General features: G+C 47.2%; 1 protein-coding gene across 4 annotated transcripts in view; it reads left to right on the top strand.

Moving 5' to 3' along the window:
- The window catches only part of rxfp2a (relaxin family peptide receptor 2a), a 53,507-nt gene extending 51,727 nt beyond the window's left edge, over nucleotides 1-1,780 (top strand). For all 4 annotated transcript variants that reach the window (XM_056595061.1, XM_056595063.1, XM_056595062.1 and 1 more), the window contains 2 exons: nucleotides 615-833; nucleotides 1,504-1,780. In XM_056595061.1, the coding sequence (XP_056451036.1) occupies nucleotides 615-833; nucleotides 1,504-1,769 (485 nt within the window). In that variant the 3' untranslated portion in view covers nucleotides 1,770-1,780. The remainder of the gene's footprint in view (nucleotides 1-614; nucleotides 834-1,503) is intronic.
- Nucleotides 1,781-14,052: the final 12,272 nt, after the last annotated feature.

The raw sequence follows: 14,052 nt of genomic DNA, 5'->3' as shown, positions 1-14,052 counted from the left end.
CGCCAGCCAGACCCCCTCAGCCCTGTCTGTCTGGGACCCCCCCCCGGGACCCCCGAGACCCCCTTAAACCTGTCCACCCAAGGCCCCGTGTTCCTGCTGTACACCCGGTCTCAGACTTACGATAAACAGATCGTCACGTTGAACGCAATCAATCCTCTTAGTTAGGGGGTACCCCCGAGGAACTTTGTTAATGAGTTGATGAAGTGGAGCTGTCCGTGTGTGTGTGTGTGTGTGTGTATCTGTGTCTGTGTCTGTGTCTGTGTCTGTGTCTGTGTGTGTGTGTGTGTGTATCTATTATGCTTGCCCATCTATTATACATATATTAATATTATATGTCATCTTTGATATACTTTGAAATCTGCAACTAACTTGCTGACTCCTCCAGAAGATTGCGTCTCAAAGCTTTCGCTTTGCCGCCAGTCTGTCCTGTGCCTGAGCAGCTGTTAACCCCTTGATAAGCTCTTGAGTCTGCTTTTGCTTTTACTTGAACGAATTAGCGTTTTTTTTACCTTAAAGCCACAATTTATTGTATGACAATGTAGTATGTGTGTATGTGTCTGAGTTGTTCATTTATTTGTGTGTTGTTTTAAGTGTGTATATGTGCGTCTCTGCAGGCCTTAATCTGGTGGCCTTCCTGGTGATCGCCATATCCTACTCGAGTATGTTTTACTCAATCTACAAGACCGGCATCAACGCCACCGACGTACGCCACAGGCTGCACAAAGACGTGGCCGTGGCCAACCGCTTCTTCTTCATCGTGTTCTCTGACGCCCTCTGCTGGATACCGATATTCCTGGTCAAAATTCTTTCACTGTTGAAGGTGGAGATACCGGGTAAGAATGACAATGAGATTGTTACGCAATCATTTATGCAGCATCTTTTTAAAAAACACACTTTTAATTTATATAATTTATAGAAAATTATAGTAATTCAATTTGGTGTTACCAAAATTCCCTGGGGTGGCATTTGGTAATCAATCATTTCGATTTTTGGCATTTTACTAAATTCCTTTTGACTGGCAGTGAAACACCCAGGCCACCACGCTCAGCCCCCCATTTAAATCACGTCCAATTATATTAGATTAGACATTAGATTAATTTAAATGTAACTGATCTGACATGAACGGAAATCTGCTGAAGCGACCTGATCGATGTTTTAGAACATCAGGGGGCGCTGTTGTGTCATACGCCAAGTGGTCACTAAAACAGTTAGGCCTACTATAAACAAATTCATTGTAAGCAAATCATCATTCTTATGCTAATCAATACAGTTCCTCAACACAGCAAAATGGTTGCCAAGCAACCCAAGCTGTCATACTCTGAGATTGGCGGCGCATTGATTCTAAAAACAAATTGTCCTGTGGTCACAGGTGTGTGTTTATACATATTTATATACATGTTTATATTGATATATAAAGCGTGCAACAGCTTCGAGCCAATCAGAACCCAGGCCTGTAGCAATTTGTTTTCTAAACGACCCTTGACCCTTCGGCGCCCCGTGCAGGCACCATCTCCAGCTGGGTGGTGATCTTCATCCTGCCCATCAACAGCGCGCTGAACCCCATCCTGTACACGCTGACCACCAGCTTCTTCCGGGAGCAGGTGGAGCTGCTGCTGTGCCGCTGGCAGCGCCGCACCACCCTGAAGAAGGACCGCAAGAGCCTCACCTCCTCCACCATCTGCATGGAGAACTCCCGGCCCCTCTGCTACCAGGCCCCCGTCTACCTCCCCCGGGCCTCGCTGGCCACCGCCGACCCCCGCTACGGCTGACCATGGGGTCCCCCCCCCCCCCCCCCTCCCCCTTCACTCCCCCAAACCCCTGAAACTGCGGGTTGGGTGCCCGGGGCACAGGCAACCCGGTCGCGTACGGGTGGGGTTCGGGGTTTGGGGGTGCGGGGTTGGCGGCTGGGACAGGCGGAGCGGTCGTGTACGGGTGGGGTCGGGGTTCGGGGGGGGGGTGCGGGGGTGTGGGGGTCGGAGTGGATTGCCGTTGACTGAAGAACAACACACACGTCGCAGACGCACGCACACGGCGGAATGTAGATGTCGCGTCGTTTGTCTTGTCGCAGCGGGAAGCGCGACTCCGTTCTGAAGTGAGTGGCAAAAAAAGATTCTGTTAAGACTGTGAAACTACTGAGCAACTGTAAGCTATGGGTACGGTGACGCAGAATGTAACCAAGCCAAACAAACAGAGTGTTATTCGGTGATATGTTGTTCCGCGTGCTAGTGTCGTCACCACGAGCTGAGAAGGGCTCTCACTGCACATTGAGGTGGAGAGGAGATGTTATGAACCAAATTATGAAAAAAAAATACTTTGTTACTAGAGTGCTCAACATAACATCCAGAACATCTTACGAAAGCTATTTTGTAGTTTTAATTCAATACCAACAAAGAAATGTATCATATTTAATATGATTATGTCATATTAATTAAAATACAGATTCATAATTGTTATGCCTGAATGACCAAACTGAACCAATAATACGATTATTATTATTTTTTTTAAAAGAGGTTTGTTAAGATGAGGGGGCAGAGATGACAATCAGAGACTACTAAATAAAGAACAGCTTTGTGTTTCGGTAGCATTTGTTTTTCCCCACCTCATCGTGGTGAATTCTGTAGTTGGTCTGTAAAATAACTTCTCCTGGTTTTATAAAGGTCCTTCTAGTGTACATTATGCACAAACTTTGTTGTCTGCACGTGTGACATTGAGGACCTGCGCTGCAGCAGAGCTCACAACGACAATCACTCGATTTATGGGGAGAATTTTTGACAGTTGAGTCAGGATCCATCGACTTCGGTTCGATGCCACATACACAATGTTTGCGCATCGAAACAAAGAAAGAAAAGTCGATTCAATTAATTTCCCGCTGTTTGCAACCGTTTGTATGAGGGCCAATGGACTGTTCAAAAGTTGGTACTTTATGTTGTGTTTATACTTTTTATACCGGCTGAGCAACGATACGATGAATTCACAAATGCCTCTGTGAAGTTTTTGTATGATTTATTTGCCTTGGGGTTCGAAGCTTCCTGTCCGAAGACATCATCAGTGAATAAGAACAATTTAGCAGGGAACTCAGAGATTTTAGATAGAGAATGGAGGTAATGACTGCCAGCAACAGAGAAAATACCAAGGCACATCATTGAAAATTATGCTGTGCATATGTACATTTACACTTGAGGACTGGCTATTGTTGTTGTGTTTATTTGTGTTTGTACCGTTCTAATATGTAAATGGGTCCACCGTGTTGTTTGCGATGCGTTGAAGTATACTGTCCTGAAAGGTCAGCCTACATGTTGGGTTAGACGATGACCGAAGTGGCAAAATGATCAAATTCGTTTTTTTTGTTTGAAGAATTACAGAAGAGGATTGTGGCCACATGTGATTATTTCCTGAGATTAAAGTCAGAATTCTGACTTAAAACTCTGAACTCAAAAAGATATGGCCCTTAATCCTCTTCCGTAGCGAATGGAGGTAGCAGATGGAAGAACACCCAGACGACGATCTGTATAGTTTTTATCAACCAAGACGGGAATCACAGGGTTTGAACTCTGCTCATAAGCCTCGGAACGTCTGGTGCGGTGGCATCACAGCTCCATCTTCTGCGTCTGTGCTTTATGTTCTGGTACGTCCAGTTATGTTCATGGTGGACCCACTGCCTTTTCAATGTGGTGCAACTGGTTTAAATTATGTTTAATAAATAGGACAAAACAAAGTGATCCTTGACTTTCTTGCTCTGCATTTGTTAACTTTACGGTACAGTTGATTAAGTCTGCAATGAACTCATGAGTCACATAATAAGCCTTCAATAAATAACATTTTCAAGATCTATGCGTTGTAGAGCTGGATACAGGTTGAGTCTTTCATTTTAAGGAATATGTTGGCAATATGCAAGAAATGCCAATGCTCATTTCATTGTGTGGCTGAAAATAATTAAAGCTGTATAACAGAGGAACAACACTTGTGCAATGACACACACACACACACGCACACACACACACACACACGCACGCGCACACACGCACACACACACACACACACACACACACACACACACACACAAGCAAACTTTGTAATAGATAAATTGAGATAAATAGTCTCAGTTTAGGGATGAATTTAACATACAACCCATTGACTTTTCCGCCGCTTAAGACGCATTTTAGAATGCATTCATTACGAATATGAATAGCATTTTCTAATGAAGTCCTTTAAAACACAAAGCTGTTGCAAAATAGCCTTATTAGCGAGCACTCCATCACCTCACGTGTCATCTGCGACGAACACACATTAAACAGACTTTCGATTCGACAGAATGTGCTATATAACTAATATTTGGATAAATTCCTCTTCCCACTGATCGACACCTGCAGCTCAGCATCTTCCCGCGGCAGGTGTTTCAACAGGGCGGGGCCGCAGCGCGCCACACCAAACAGACAGCATGGCGAGCCAATCGCTGACCCGCCTCGCCTCATCGCCCAGAAAGGCGGCCTCTGATTGGTTGCTAAGGGTGTGCTCCCATCATCCCGAGCTCTGGAAGCTGTCAGCCGAAGAGACACGACTCTCGGAGGAGACGAGACGGATTGATGAAAACAAGAGAGCCGCCGCTACACAAACAAAGCCGTCGCCTCGGGACATGGTCTTCTGAAGACCGGACAGGCCCAACACCTCAAGGTACTGTTGTTTAACGAGTCTATGACGTCAGCGGTCTGTGTTTGTGTGTGTGTCTCGCGCGCTGGTCCCTGAAACGAGGAGACCCTCCATCTCGACCGAGCCGCCAAGGGAGGCTGGCGGTAGCTCCTCGGCTACACACACCGTTAGCTCTATAGCTACAGCTCGTTGTTGCACGAGCTAGTGTCGACCACCAGCTGTTCACAAAGGGCCAACACGGCGACACGCACGAGCCGACTTGTGTGAGCTCCGCTCGCGTTACAATGTAACACGACGTGACCGCGTGCCCGCGATACCGCTCTGTTGTTAGGGCTCGTGCCGTAGTAATTACCCACACCAGGCACGAGCTGGGGTGGGTGGGGGTTGTTGATATGAGCACCTATCCATTCTCATTTTAGACACAGCATCCACGAATAAAGCGAATTACTGCCGCTTCATCGTGGTATTAGCTCATCGTGATACACGTCGTGGTGCCTGTGAGTCAACAAGACACTCGAATAGGGTCCATCTGCTCTTTATGGTCTAGCTTCTCTGTAGGGTGTTGAGTGATGTGTCTGGGCCACTGTCTGTCGGTCTAGACCTGCCCATGTGTGTGTAATGCATGGACGGTTCGTCCACCATGGTCTGGTTCGATTGCTTTTGTCATCCTATGGCTGCACAGGGTCGTACATAGGCCCGGCGTTGTTGTTGTTTAGTGGTTCTGTTCCTAAGAGGATGTTTGTGAACGTTTGCTCACCCTGGCTTGATGCGTTGGCTTTGGCTGACGTCGCTGTCTTTATGTGGTACATGTGTGGGTTGACAAAAAGCTGTTTCATCCCACATACGTTTTAAAGCCCAAACAAGATAAACAAGATAAAAAGCAAAAATAGTCTCTCAACCACAACATCAACATAACATGCATACAGTATTATTCATCTTAAATCATCCCTAAACATACAAAACATATATCATATACACAACATATATCAAAACAAGTATAGGCTAGACTGAAAAGCCCTTGCTTATTATAGAGACTATAATAGTGGGTCCTCTTTCCTGTCATCTGCTATTTCTTGACCCCTATAAATGTCCCGGGTGGCCACTCCCATCCCGGCCCCTGGGCCAATCAGCTCTCAGTCTGAGCTCTTCCACCAGTACCCCCGCCTGGTGTTAGCTCCTCCAGCTGTTCAGGGTCATTCAACTACGGCGACCCAGTTAACGCCATTGTTCTTGCCTGTATACATTCACTCGCTCACTCATTCACTCACTCACTCACTCACCCTCCCATATGTGCACATGCTCATACAAACACACACAGACAGACAGACACACAGATACAGACACACAGGCGCACACACACACACACACACACACACACACACACACACACACACACACACACACACACACACACACACACACACACACACACACAGACGGATACACACAGCTATAACGTTTATTAGAGGTATGTGGCAATACTAATTAATTGTGATTACGTAGCGTTTTTCAACTCATCGCTTAGCGCTTTCTGTTGTGATTGATCGTATTCAAATATAGGACGATAGACGCTGACTCATGGAGCAAAGCTGTTTTTCAAGGGACATTATTTGAGGTGAAGGGTAACCTTTGATGAATGAATTATACCTGGGTCCAGAAGGATTACCTGCCACCAGTGGAGGGGATATATTTGTCCGTCAGGCAGTTAAATAATTCAGGGTTATGTATTAAAACGCTTGGTGGGACGGTCAATTTTCACAAGGTAAAAATACAAAATTCTAAAAGCATCTTCCGGACTCAGCAGCCAACCCGAGGACAGCAGTGTGGTGTGGTGTTGTGTTATCTCTGACTCATCTCATGATTCACCCTGACACCAGAAGGAGTTGGGGAATAGCATCCATCCCACCTCGTAGACCGCAGCGTGCTCTGCTGCCCCACTCACACTGTTTCCATAGAGACCAGCCAGCCTCAGCACCGAGTGACCTGGGTCTACCAATAAACACCCACACGCACAGACACGCACGCACGCACACACACGATGATTAACACATGGCTGGGTAGAGGCCGGGACGTGGCCCACTCCTCGCCCTGGCCCGCGGTGGTGTTTACATTATTCATCACGTGGGACCGGGCCGTGGTAGACGCACACTGGTGCAGTCTGACATCAGGCCATCATGTAGTCGGTTTGTACGTATCATGTGTTGCAGAAATCTGCTTTTATCTATTATTTTTGTTGATAGCTTGTTTGTTGTAGACAGGTTTTACAAGGTAGCTCACACTCGAGTTTAATCTGCTTTTTGTTGTTTTGTTATTTCAGGAACTGACAGATTATTTATTATGTGGTGTTTTTGCGGTAGGGTGTCGGCTGTTTTGTTTACGGGATAACTTGAACAGAAATGTCAGAATAGAAATATGAATACTATTTAAATTATTGAACGCCTGTTCACATACAGATGTTGGTATTAATGAGTATGAGTATGAAACAAATAAGAGGATTGTCTTATTTAATTGGGCAGCCACACACCATCCACACCTCACAGATTACATAATAACAACATGACTTTCATGTGCCCTCCAATTTCGAAAGGTCTGTACAACAGCATGTACCCCGCATTGCCTGAAGGGGGCACTGTTGCTGCACCGATTTGAACAGAAAACAAGTCAGAGAAAGATGGATGATTTGTATGAACAGCGCCAAGCCTTTTTGGACTGCTTTAGGGCTAAGGGGAGTTGTGTCTTTTATGTTTGTATATTAACATTATTATTACTCCTGTTCCTATTAGTAAGTCAAAATATTAAAATATTAAAGTATTTATAGGGCCTATATTCACATGGAAAACAAATATGTTTAAAAAAAATCCTCATAATCTTATTGTTACTGACTGACATCACAATGTGGTCGACATTGTCATGCTAGTGTTATGCCGCACTAACGGCGAACAATTTTTAAAGAAGCTCTGACAATGAGGAAACCATCAACACAAATCAAACTCAACGTCTCTAATGGGATATATTCTTTCAGTATGCCCCTAAGCTAAAAAGGAAAAGACAGGTGCTGTCTAACAAGTTTTCAAAGATGGGGTAAGACTTAATTAAAAAAATGTCACTGTTAATTAGCTGTTGATCAAGGCGTATGACTGCATTAGTTAATGTTTATGAAAGCTTAATGTACTCTTATTGTAGAGAGTGTCCAATGACACTGGTTCAATTTAATGAATGTCTATTCAATCTGGGGGGAAAATAGATTTCAATCGAATGGATATTTCTTTACACCCTTTTCTTTCTGTCATTCACTGAGAGAGAGAGAGAGAGAGAGAGAGAGAGAGAGAGAGAGAGAGAGAGAGAGAGAGAGAGGCGCTTGAGGAAGAAACATCCACTGATGAAGTAAACAACTCGGCAGGAGTCCTTCAGCTAATAATAGCAGCTGTGGGGACAGGAGCTCGGTTAGCAGGGTCGCGTGGCTGTCCTGTACCGCAAGAGCATGTTGGTGTAGTGAAGGAAGGAGCCAGCCCAATGAAGAGGGCTCCCCCTGAGCAAGGTTCGACAGAACTGCTTGGTTTTGATCAGACTCACACAGCCAGTCGTGGTGGCTGTGTGTGTGTGTGTGTGTGTGTGTGTGTGTGTGTGTGTGTGTGTGTGTGTGTGTGTGTGTGTGTGTGTGTGTGTGTGTGTGTGTGTGTGTGTGTGTGTGTGTGTGTGTGTGTGTGAGTGACACGCCGCTTCAACAGCCCTCGGCACCCTGTTCTCCTACATGCATTTCAAACCCTTCGCCTGCCTGTCAACTGTCAAGAGGAGCGATGGACGACTAACACCACCTGTGTAGATAACCATGTACCGTGTGAAGTCTTCTTCACCTGTAATGCATTCCTCAGTCAGGATTTTGGCAGTTGATTTCTCTGTGTTTGTTTGAGTCAAGATGGTGATGGCAGTTGTTTGTCAGTTTGTCACTCTTGGATGAGTTCCTTCTCAAAACCTTTTTGTTTGTTTTTAAACATGCTAATATGCCTTGTATCATGAAGTCCCACAGTCAGAGTAATCCGTGCCATTTTTGTCACTCGTCCTAAAATAAGACCATGTCTTCTGAGACTATTTGAGAGGTGTCTCTGTGTTATTTTCGAAGGGACACCGGGGGCGAGGTGTGTGTGGATGCGCGGTGCTCTGCCTGGTCAGCGGCTGTTATGTTTGGCAAACAATTATAGCATAAGGCCACTGTGTGTTGCTCACTACAAATACACCCTCCCTCATCATAACGCTCAAAGACGACAACGGTACTAAAAAGAGTATCACAAAGTAACACAACCGCCCCGCTCCTGCCGGGAGGTCTCCGCCGGGAACACACCCTTTAACTCTCATAGTGTTCGAAGTTGAACTGAAACAGGGGCTTCACCTGCTCCTCAACACCGGGAGCAGTACGCGGTAGTGGTGGGAGAAAAATAGATTCTGTTCAAAATCGAATCGCAATACTTGCTCTTTCGCAATATGTTAAGAATCGCAATAATATCGAATCGTGGCCCAAATATCGCAATACTATCGAATCGTCACATTTCTTCCAATTCACACCTCTGGTATAAGGGGCAGCAATGCATGTTCTCCTTTACAGCCATCATCATAGAGATCCGACTCTCTCCTGCGCTGGCACAGCCACCAGTGGGTTCAGTTCCGCTAGCAATGAGGCCACCGAGCCTATTTCCGTCAGCGCGTCAGGAACATCACGGTGTTACTCTGAGGGCCCAGGTGTCATGGTGACGGTGTCTTAAACAGTCAGGTTCTGCCCCCTTGGAGGAGCGCTGCCAGCAGATGGAGGTGGAGGTTAGCACAGGGGCAGCAGTAGAGAGGAGGAGTGGTGGTGGTGGGAGAGAGTGTCTCTCGCAGCTCGGAGGGTCTCTAAAACGTGCCCTTTAGCGTGGTTGATGACCCTGCTGCTGGGCTGAGGGTGGACCAGGAAATGTAGTGTTATCCTAATGCGCTGCAAAGCAATTTCCCTTCTCTTGCTTCCCACGAGCAGGGAATGCCAGTTCACAGCTCCTGGAGCGAAAACAATAAGAACATGAAAAAAAAACGTGTATTTGTAGCCCGAGTTCCTCACGATTCATTCAATCATTCAACCTTTTCCCTTAACCATATTCTTTCTACGAGCTGAGCCTAAATATATAATTTAGGGATTGGATACTGTTACAGAATAATCAGTCAATAGCCTTGATTTTCCGTCTCGCCTGGAGCAAGGTGCTTCCGATTTGGACTGGCCAATCGGGCGGAGCTGGAGCTGTGATTGGTCGGATTGGATCGAAGGGCGGAACGGGAAGCTGGATTGGCCAATGGCTGCTTGCTCACACGAATCTGATGGCAAGCGGAAGCAAGGGACCTAGTTTGGTTAGAGCAATACAGTGTCAGTAAGTCAATAGCACTCATTATTTGCTTGTCAATTCGGACCACTGCCCTTGGGGAGTGTTTAAATAGTACTTGTTGTTTCTAATGTCATTCATTAGAGCCCTGAGTGAATTAGCAGTAAACAGACACATCGTCCTTTTGATTGGGCTTTTCGAACGCAGGAGGAGCTCTTCAAAGACACCGCGATTTACATGAACCACATCCCTTCCCCTCTACAGTAAAACCCAATTCAAATCTCACACCAGTCACCATGGGGTTGACCTCCCGCTAAACACCTGTTTATGTTCATGTAGCCGGCCACAGGCTCTCGCCGGGCTGCTCTGCACTTCCTTCAACGGAGCAATTATGTGCGACGGACAATCCAGTTCTGCATGCCAACGCCTGACTGGTTGCATCCTGTTTGACCAGGTGGGGCCAGTCGGCCTGCGAGTCGAAAGCGCGGTGTTACCGAGATGTGGCTGTTCATTCTGGGAGGCCGGTTGACCCGATTCCCCCTGTGACCTGAATTAACCCTGTCTGTAACTGGCCCCCCCCACTCCTCTCTCTCTCTCTGTCTCTCTCTCTCTCTCTCTCTCTCTCTCTCTCTCTCTCTCTCTCTCTCTCTCTCTCTCTCTCTCTCTCTCTCTCTCTCTCTCTCTCTCTCTCTCTCTCTCTCTCTCTCTCTCTCTTCCTTTCTGTGTCTCTCTTCCTCTGTCTCTCTCTCGTTCTTTCGGTGTCTCCGTCTCTCTCTGTCTCTCTCTGTCTCTCTTTCTCTCTGTCTCAACTTCTTTCTCTGTCTCTCTCTTTTTCCATGACTCTCTTTCTTTGTCTCTGTTTCTCTCTCTTTTTCTCCCTCTGTCTCTCTCTCTCTCTCTCTCTCTCTATCTCTGTCTCTCTCCCCTCCCGTCTCTGTCTCTCTATCCCTTTCTCTGTCCGTCCCTCTTCTCCATTTCGTCAGTCTCTTCCTGTTTGTGTTTTGTCTTGGGTAATCCCCTCCCCCTGACGTCCCCACCCCGCCCTGAAGTAATCCTACACCTCCGACACAATGAGGTTACTGTAACTGGCTGAACAGCTCCGACAAGTGACGACAGGGGACTCTCTCACACACACACACACACACACACACACACACACACACACACACACCGGTGCGCACAGTTCCTAGCATGTGTCTGTGATTTGTAAGTGCTTGACAGCTGTGTGCCATTCTGTGCGCCCTCCTTACCCCGCCAAACGGATGAGGTGGGCAGGCCCTGACCTGGAGACTAGTGGTGCGGAGGGGTGTGGCCGGGCGCTGGGAAGGGCGGAGTAGGAGGACAGAGGGTGGAGCGGAAGGCGGGGGGAGGCCGGGGTTAACCTCATTGCAGAGCAGTCTTTCCGTCGGTGGGGGCGGCGGCGGAGGCTGATCGGGGGAGTTCAAGACAAAACTTCCCAAACCACCCAATCGAGTAACGTGGGTGTCACTGATACCTCCCTCGCTCTCCACACCTGAGAGAGAGAGAGAGAGAGAGAGAGAGAGAGAGAGAGAGAGAGAGAGAGAGAGAGAGAGAGAGAGAGAGAGAGAGAGAGAGAGAGAGAGAGAGAGAGAGAGAGAGAGAGAGAGAGAGAGAGAGAGAGAGAGAGAGAGAGAGAGAGAGAGAGAGAGAGAGAGATATTGCGGCTGCAGCAGCTCACAGCCTCTCTCAACAGGGAGAGGGAGAAGTCAGAACAGGTGAGGGCAGAGCCAGGAGAAATCAGGTCCGAGAGAGGACGAAAAAGCCACTCCTAGAACTGCGGTTTGTCAACAGAAGTGCCTGACAGGTCGGACTGTCGGAGGGAAAGAGAGTTAGAGAGAGAGAGACAGAGAGAGGGGGGAACAAAGCAGCAAGTAAAACTGTGAACTCTCAGGGGAGCGTCACCCCAGGGTAACGACCACAAAGCTGGGGACTGTTGTGAGATACACTCCCTCTACCCTGGAGGATCTGGGGGGGAGGAAAGAGAGACCTGCCCTGAGAAGAGCCACAGAGAGACACGCGAAGATGGGGAAGACGGAGGCGGAGTGAACGAGCCAAGCTTACTCAAAGCCTGCGTTGAATAGAGCTCAGGAGAAAAAGGAAGAGGCTCAATATTCAAGAAAGGGAGGACTGCAGGTTCCCTGTTCCCTGCTGACACAGACAACGTCATCCTCCTCCTCGCTGAGATGACAACACGGAGGAGTTTATCACCTGATGTCGTTCCACATTGATCCACGTTGGACCACCTACCTGTCAGCCCCACCTTTGTTCAAGTTTTTTTTTCCTTTTGCCCGGTGTGTGCTGTTAGTATTATTCTCTGGAAAAAACCTCAGCATGTAGTGAAGTCTCGGTGCAGCCTGGAGGTTTCGTGTTAGAACCGTATTGGCAGGAGCGAGTTGACCTCCGTCCGCCCCCACCATGTCCCAGGAGGACGTGAAGAGTACCCACAGCGGCTCCTCGGACCAGCAGGCGGACGATGCCGACCTGGACCCCCCGGGGGGCCAGAGCTTCGGCCAGGACAGCGTGGTGCTGGAGCACATGGCCACCCTGTCCCTGGACACGTTCGAGCCCGGGGACTTTAAGGGAAGGTTCACCAAGGTCCAGTCCAAGTCGCGGAAGAGGTGCAACATCATCAGAGGTAGGCTCTGCTGTCCTGGTTCCTGGCTCCTGAGTCGTGGAACATTTGGAACGCTGTCAAAAGGGGGGGGGGGGGGGGGTTAGCCACAGACAGACAGACAGACAGACAGACAGACAGACAGACAGGAAGAGCTGGTGTGGAAAAGCATGGGCTGTTAAAAAAATGGTTCACAGTGGTGGTCATCTCTATGAATATTATTTTGCCCAACTTCCCGATCGTCCACAGTTTGTTAGACCAAAGTAAATACAGAGGGTTTCCTATGAGGGGACTGGGGGCTGGAGGAGATGTTTGTAATACCAGTTTCATAGACCCATTAAGGTAATGCTGGGGAACTGAGGAATGGGGCCTGGCTTTGATCCACTCTGGAATATGCAGACATTGTTTTGGAGCTGTTGGGACCTGTTTGGATCACAGCTACATAACATCTCCAAGCAGCATAACCCAGACTCTGTACTGTATCTTTGTAGAGTTTTTGATCTAACAACCTGCACAGTGTAATCTCAGACATTATGGTAGACTGCTTGGCCAAGATATTGTAGCCCTCTGGCTTCTTGTCAAACTATTTATGTTTTCAACAGCTTGTCTGGAAACATTGGAGATACAGTTTGTATTTTCATACAAATATGGTTTAGACGTGTTAAGTTCTGAGATTTAGTTAAGTGGATGGTGTCGTAAGTCTTCAGTCCATTTTCTCTTAACTTTGCCTCTCTCTGTTCATCGTCGAATATAACAGCAGTAGATCAGATCATCTTCCTGCCTGTTGACAACTTAATGGCATCTGGTTCCTCGGAAGTCAAGTCCTGGAACCCACTGTAGAACCCACTAACCAAATCATAGCCCTGTGTTACTATTTTAGCTGGCAAACGAGTATATGAGTCCATATATTTCATGCTACAACTACAATCCTTACTACTACTTACGTCATACTATTAATAATACATTTATAATCGATTTGATTTATTGTAGAAAATGGAATAAGTAGTATAAAATAGCAGTTTTAGCGCTAGAAAAAATAAGTGTTTTATTTTGGGTGAGTTTGCTCACTTGCTTATTTATAGAATAAGTAGTAGTAGTACACTTAATAAGGATTAAGGATGCAAACGTTTACCGTTGTTGAACAGAAGCCTTCCCAGAAGATACACACAGTGAAATTAGATAAATGTCAATAAGGAACAGGTAGGGGTTAGGCATCTTACTCATGGGTCGGCTGCCGACAATGGGGTTTGAACTCACAACCTTCTGACTGGGGACAAACAACCTGAATACTGGACGAGCCTGTCCCTATTGCATTGTTCCCCTGCCTTGGGAAGCCAGGAGGGGGGGTGTAAACAGGCTGTATGATTGGGGATCTGGAGGGAGGTAATAGCTTATCCAATGTCTGCTTATCCCATGTCTGCTCTGCCTGCA

This window comes from Gadus chalcogrammus, chromosome 7, assembly GCF_026213295.1.
Source record: "Gadus chalcogrammus isolate NIFS_2021 chromosome 7, NIFS_Gcha_1.0, whole genome shotgun sequence".
Taxonomy (NCBI): Eukaryota; Metazoa; Chordata; class Actinopteri; order Gadiformes; family Gadidae; genus Gadus; species Gadus chalcogrammus.
The sequence above is the reverse complement of the archived record's forward strand: the minus strand, read 5'-3'. Positions and strand labels throughout refer to the sequence as shown.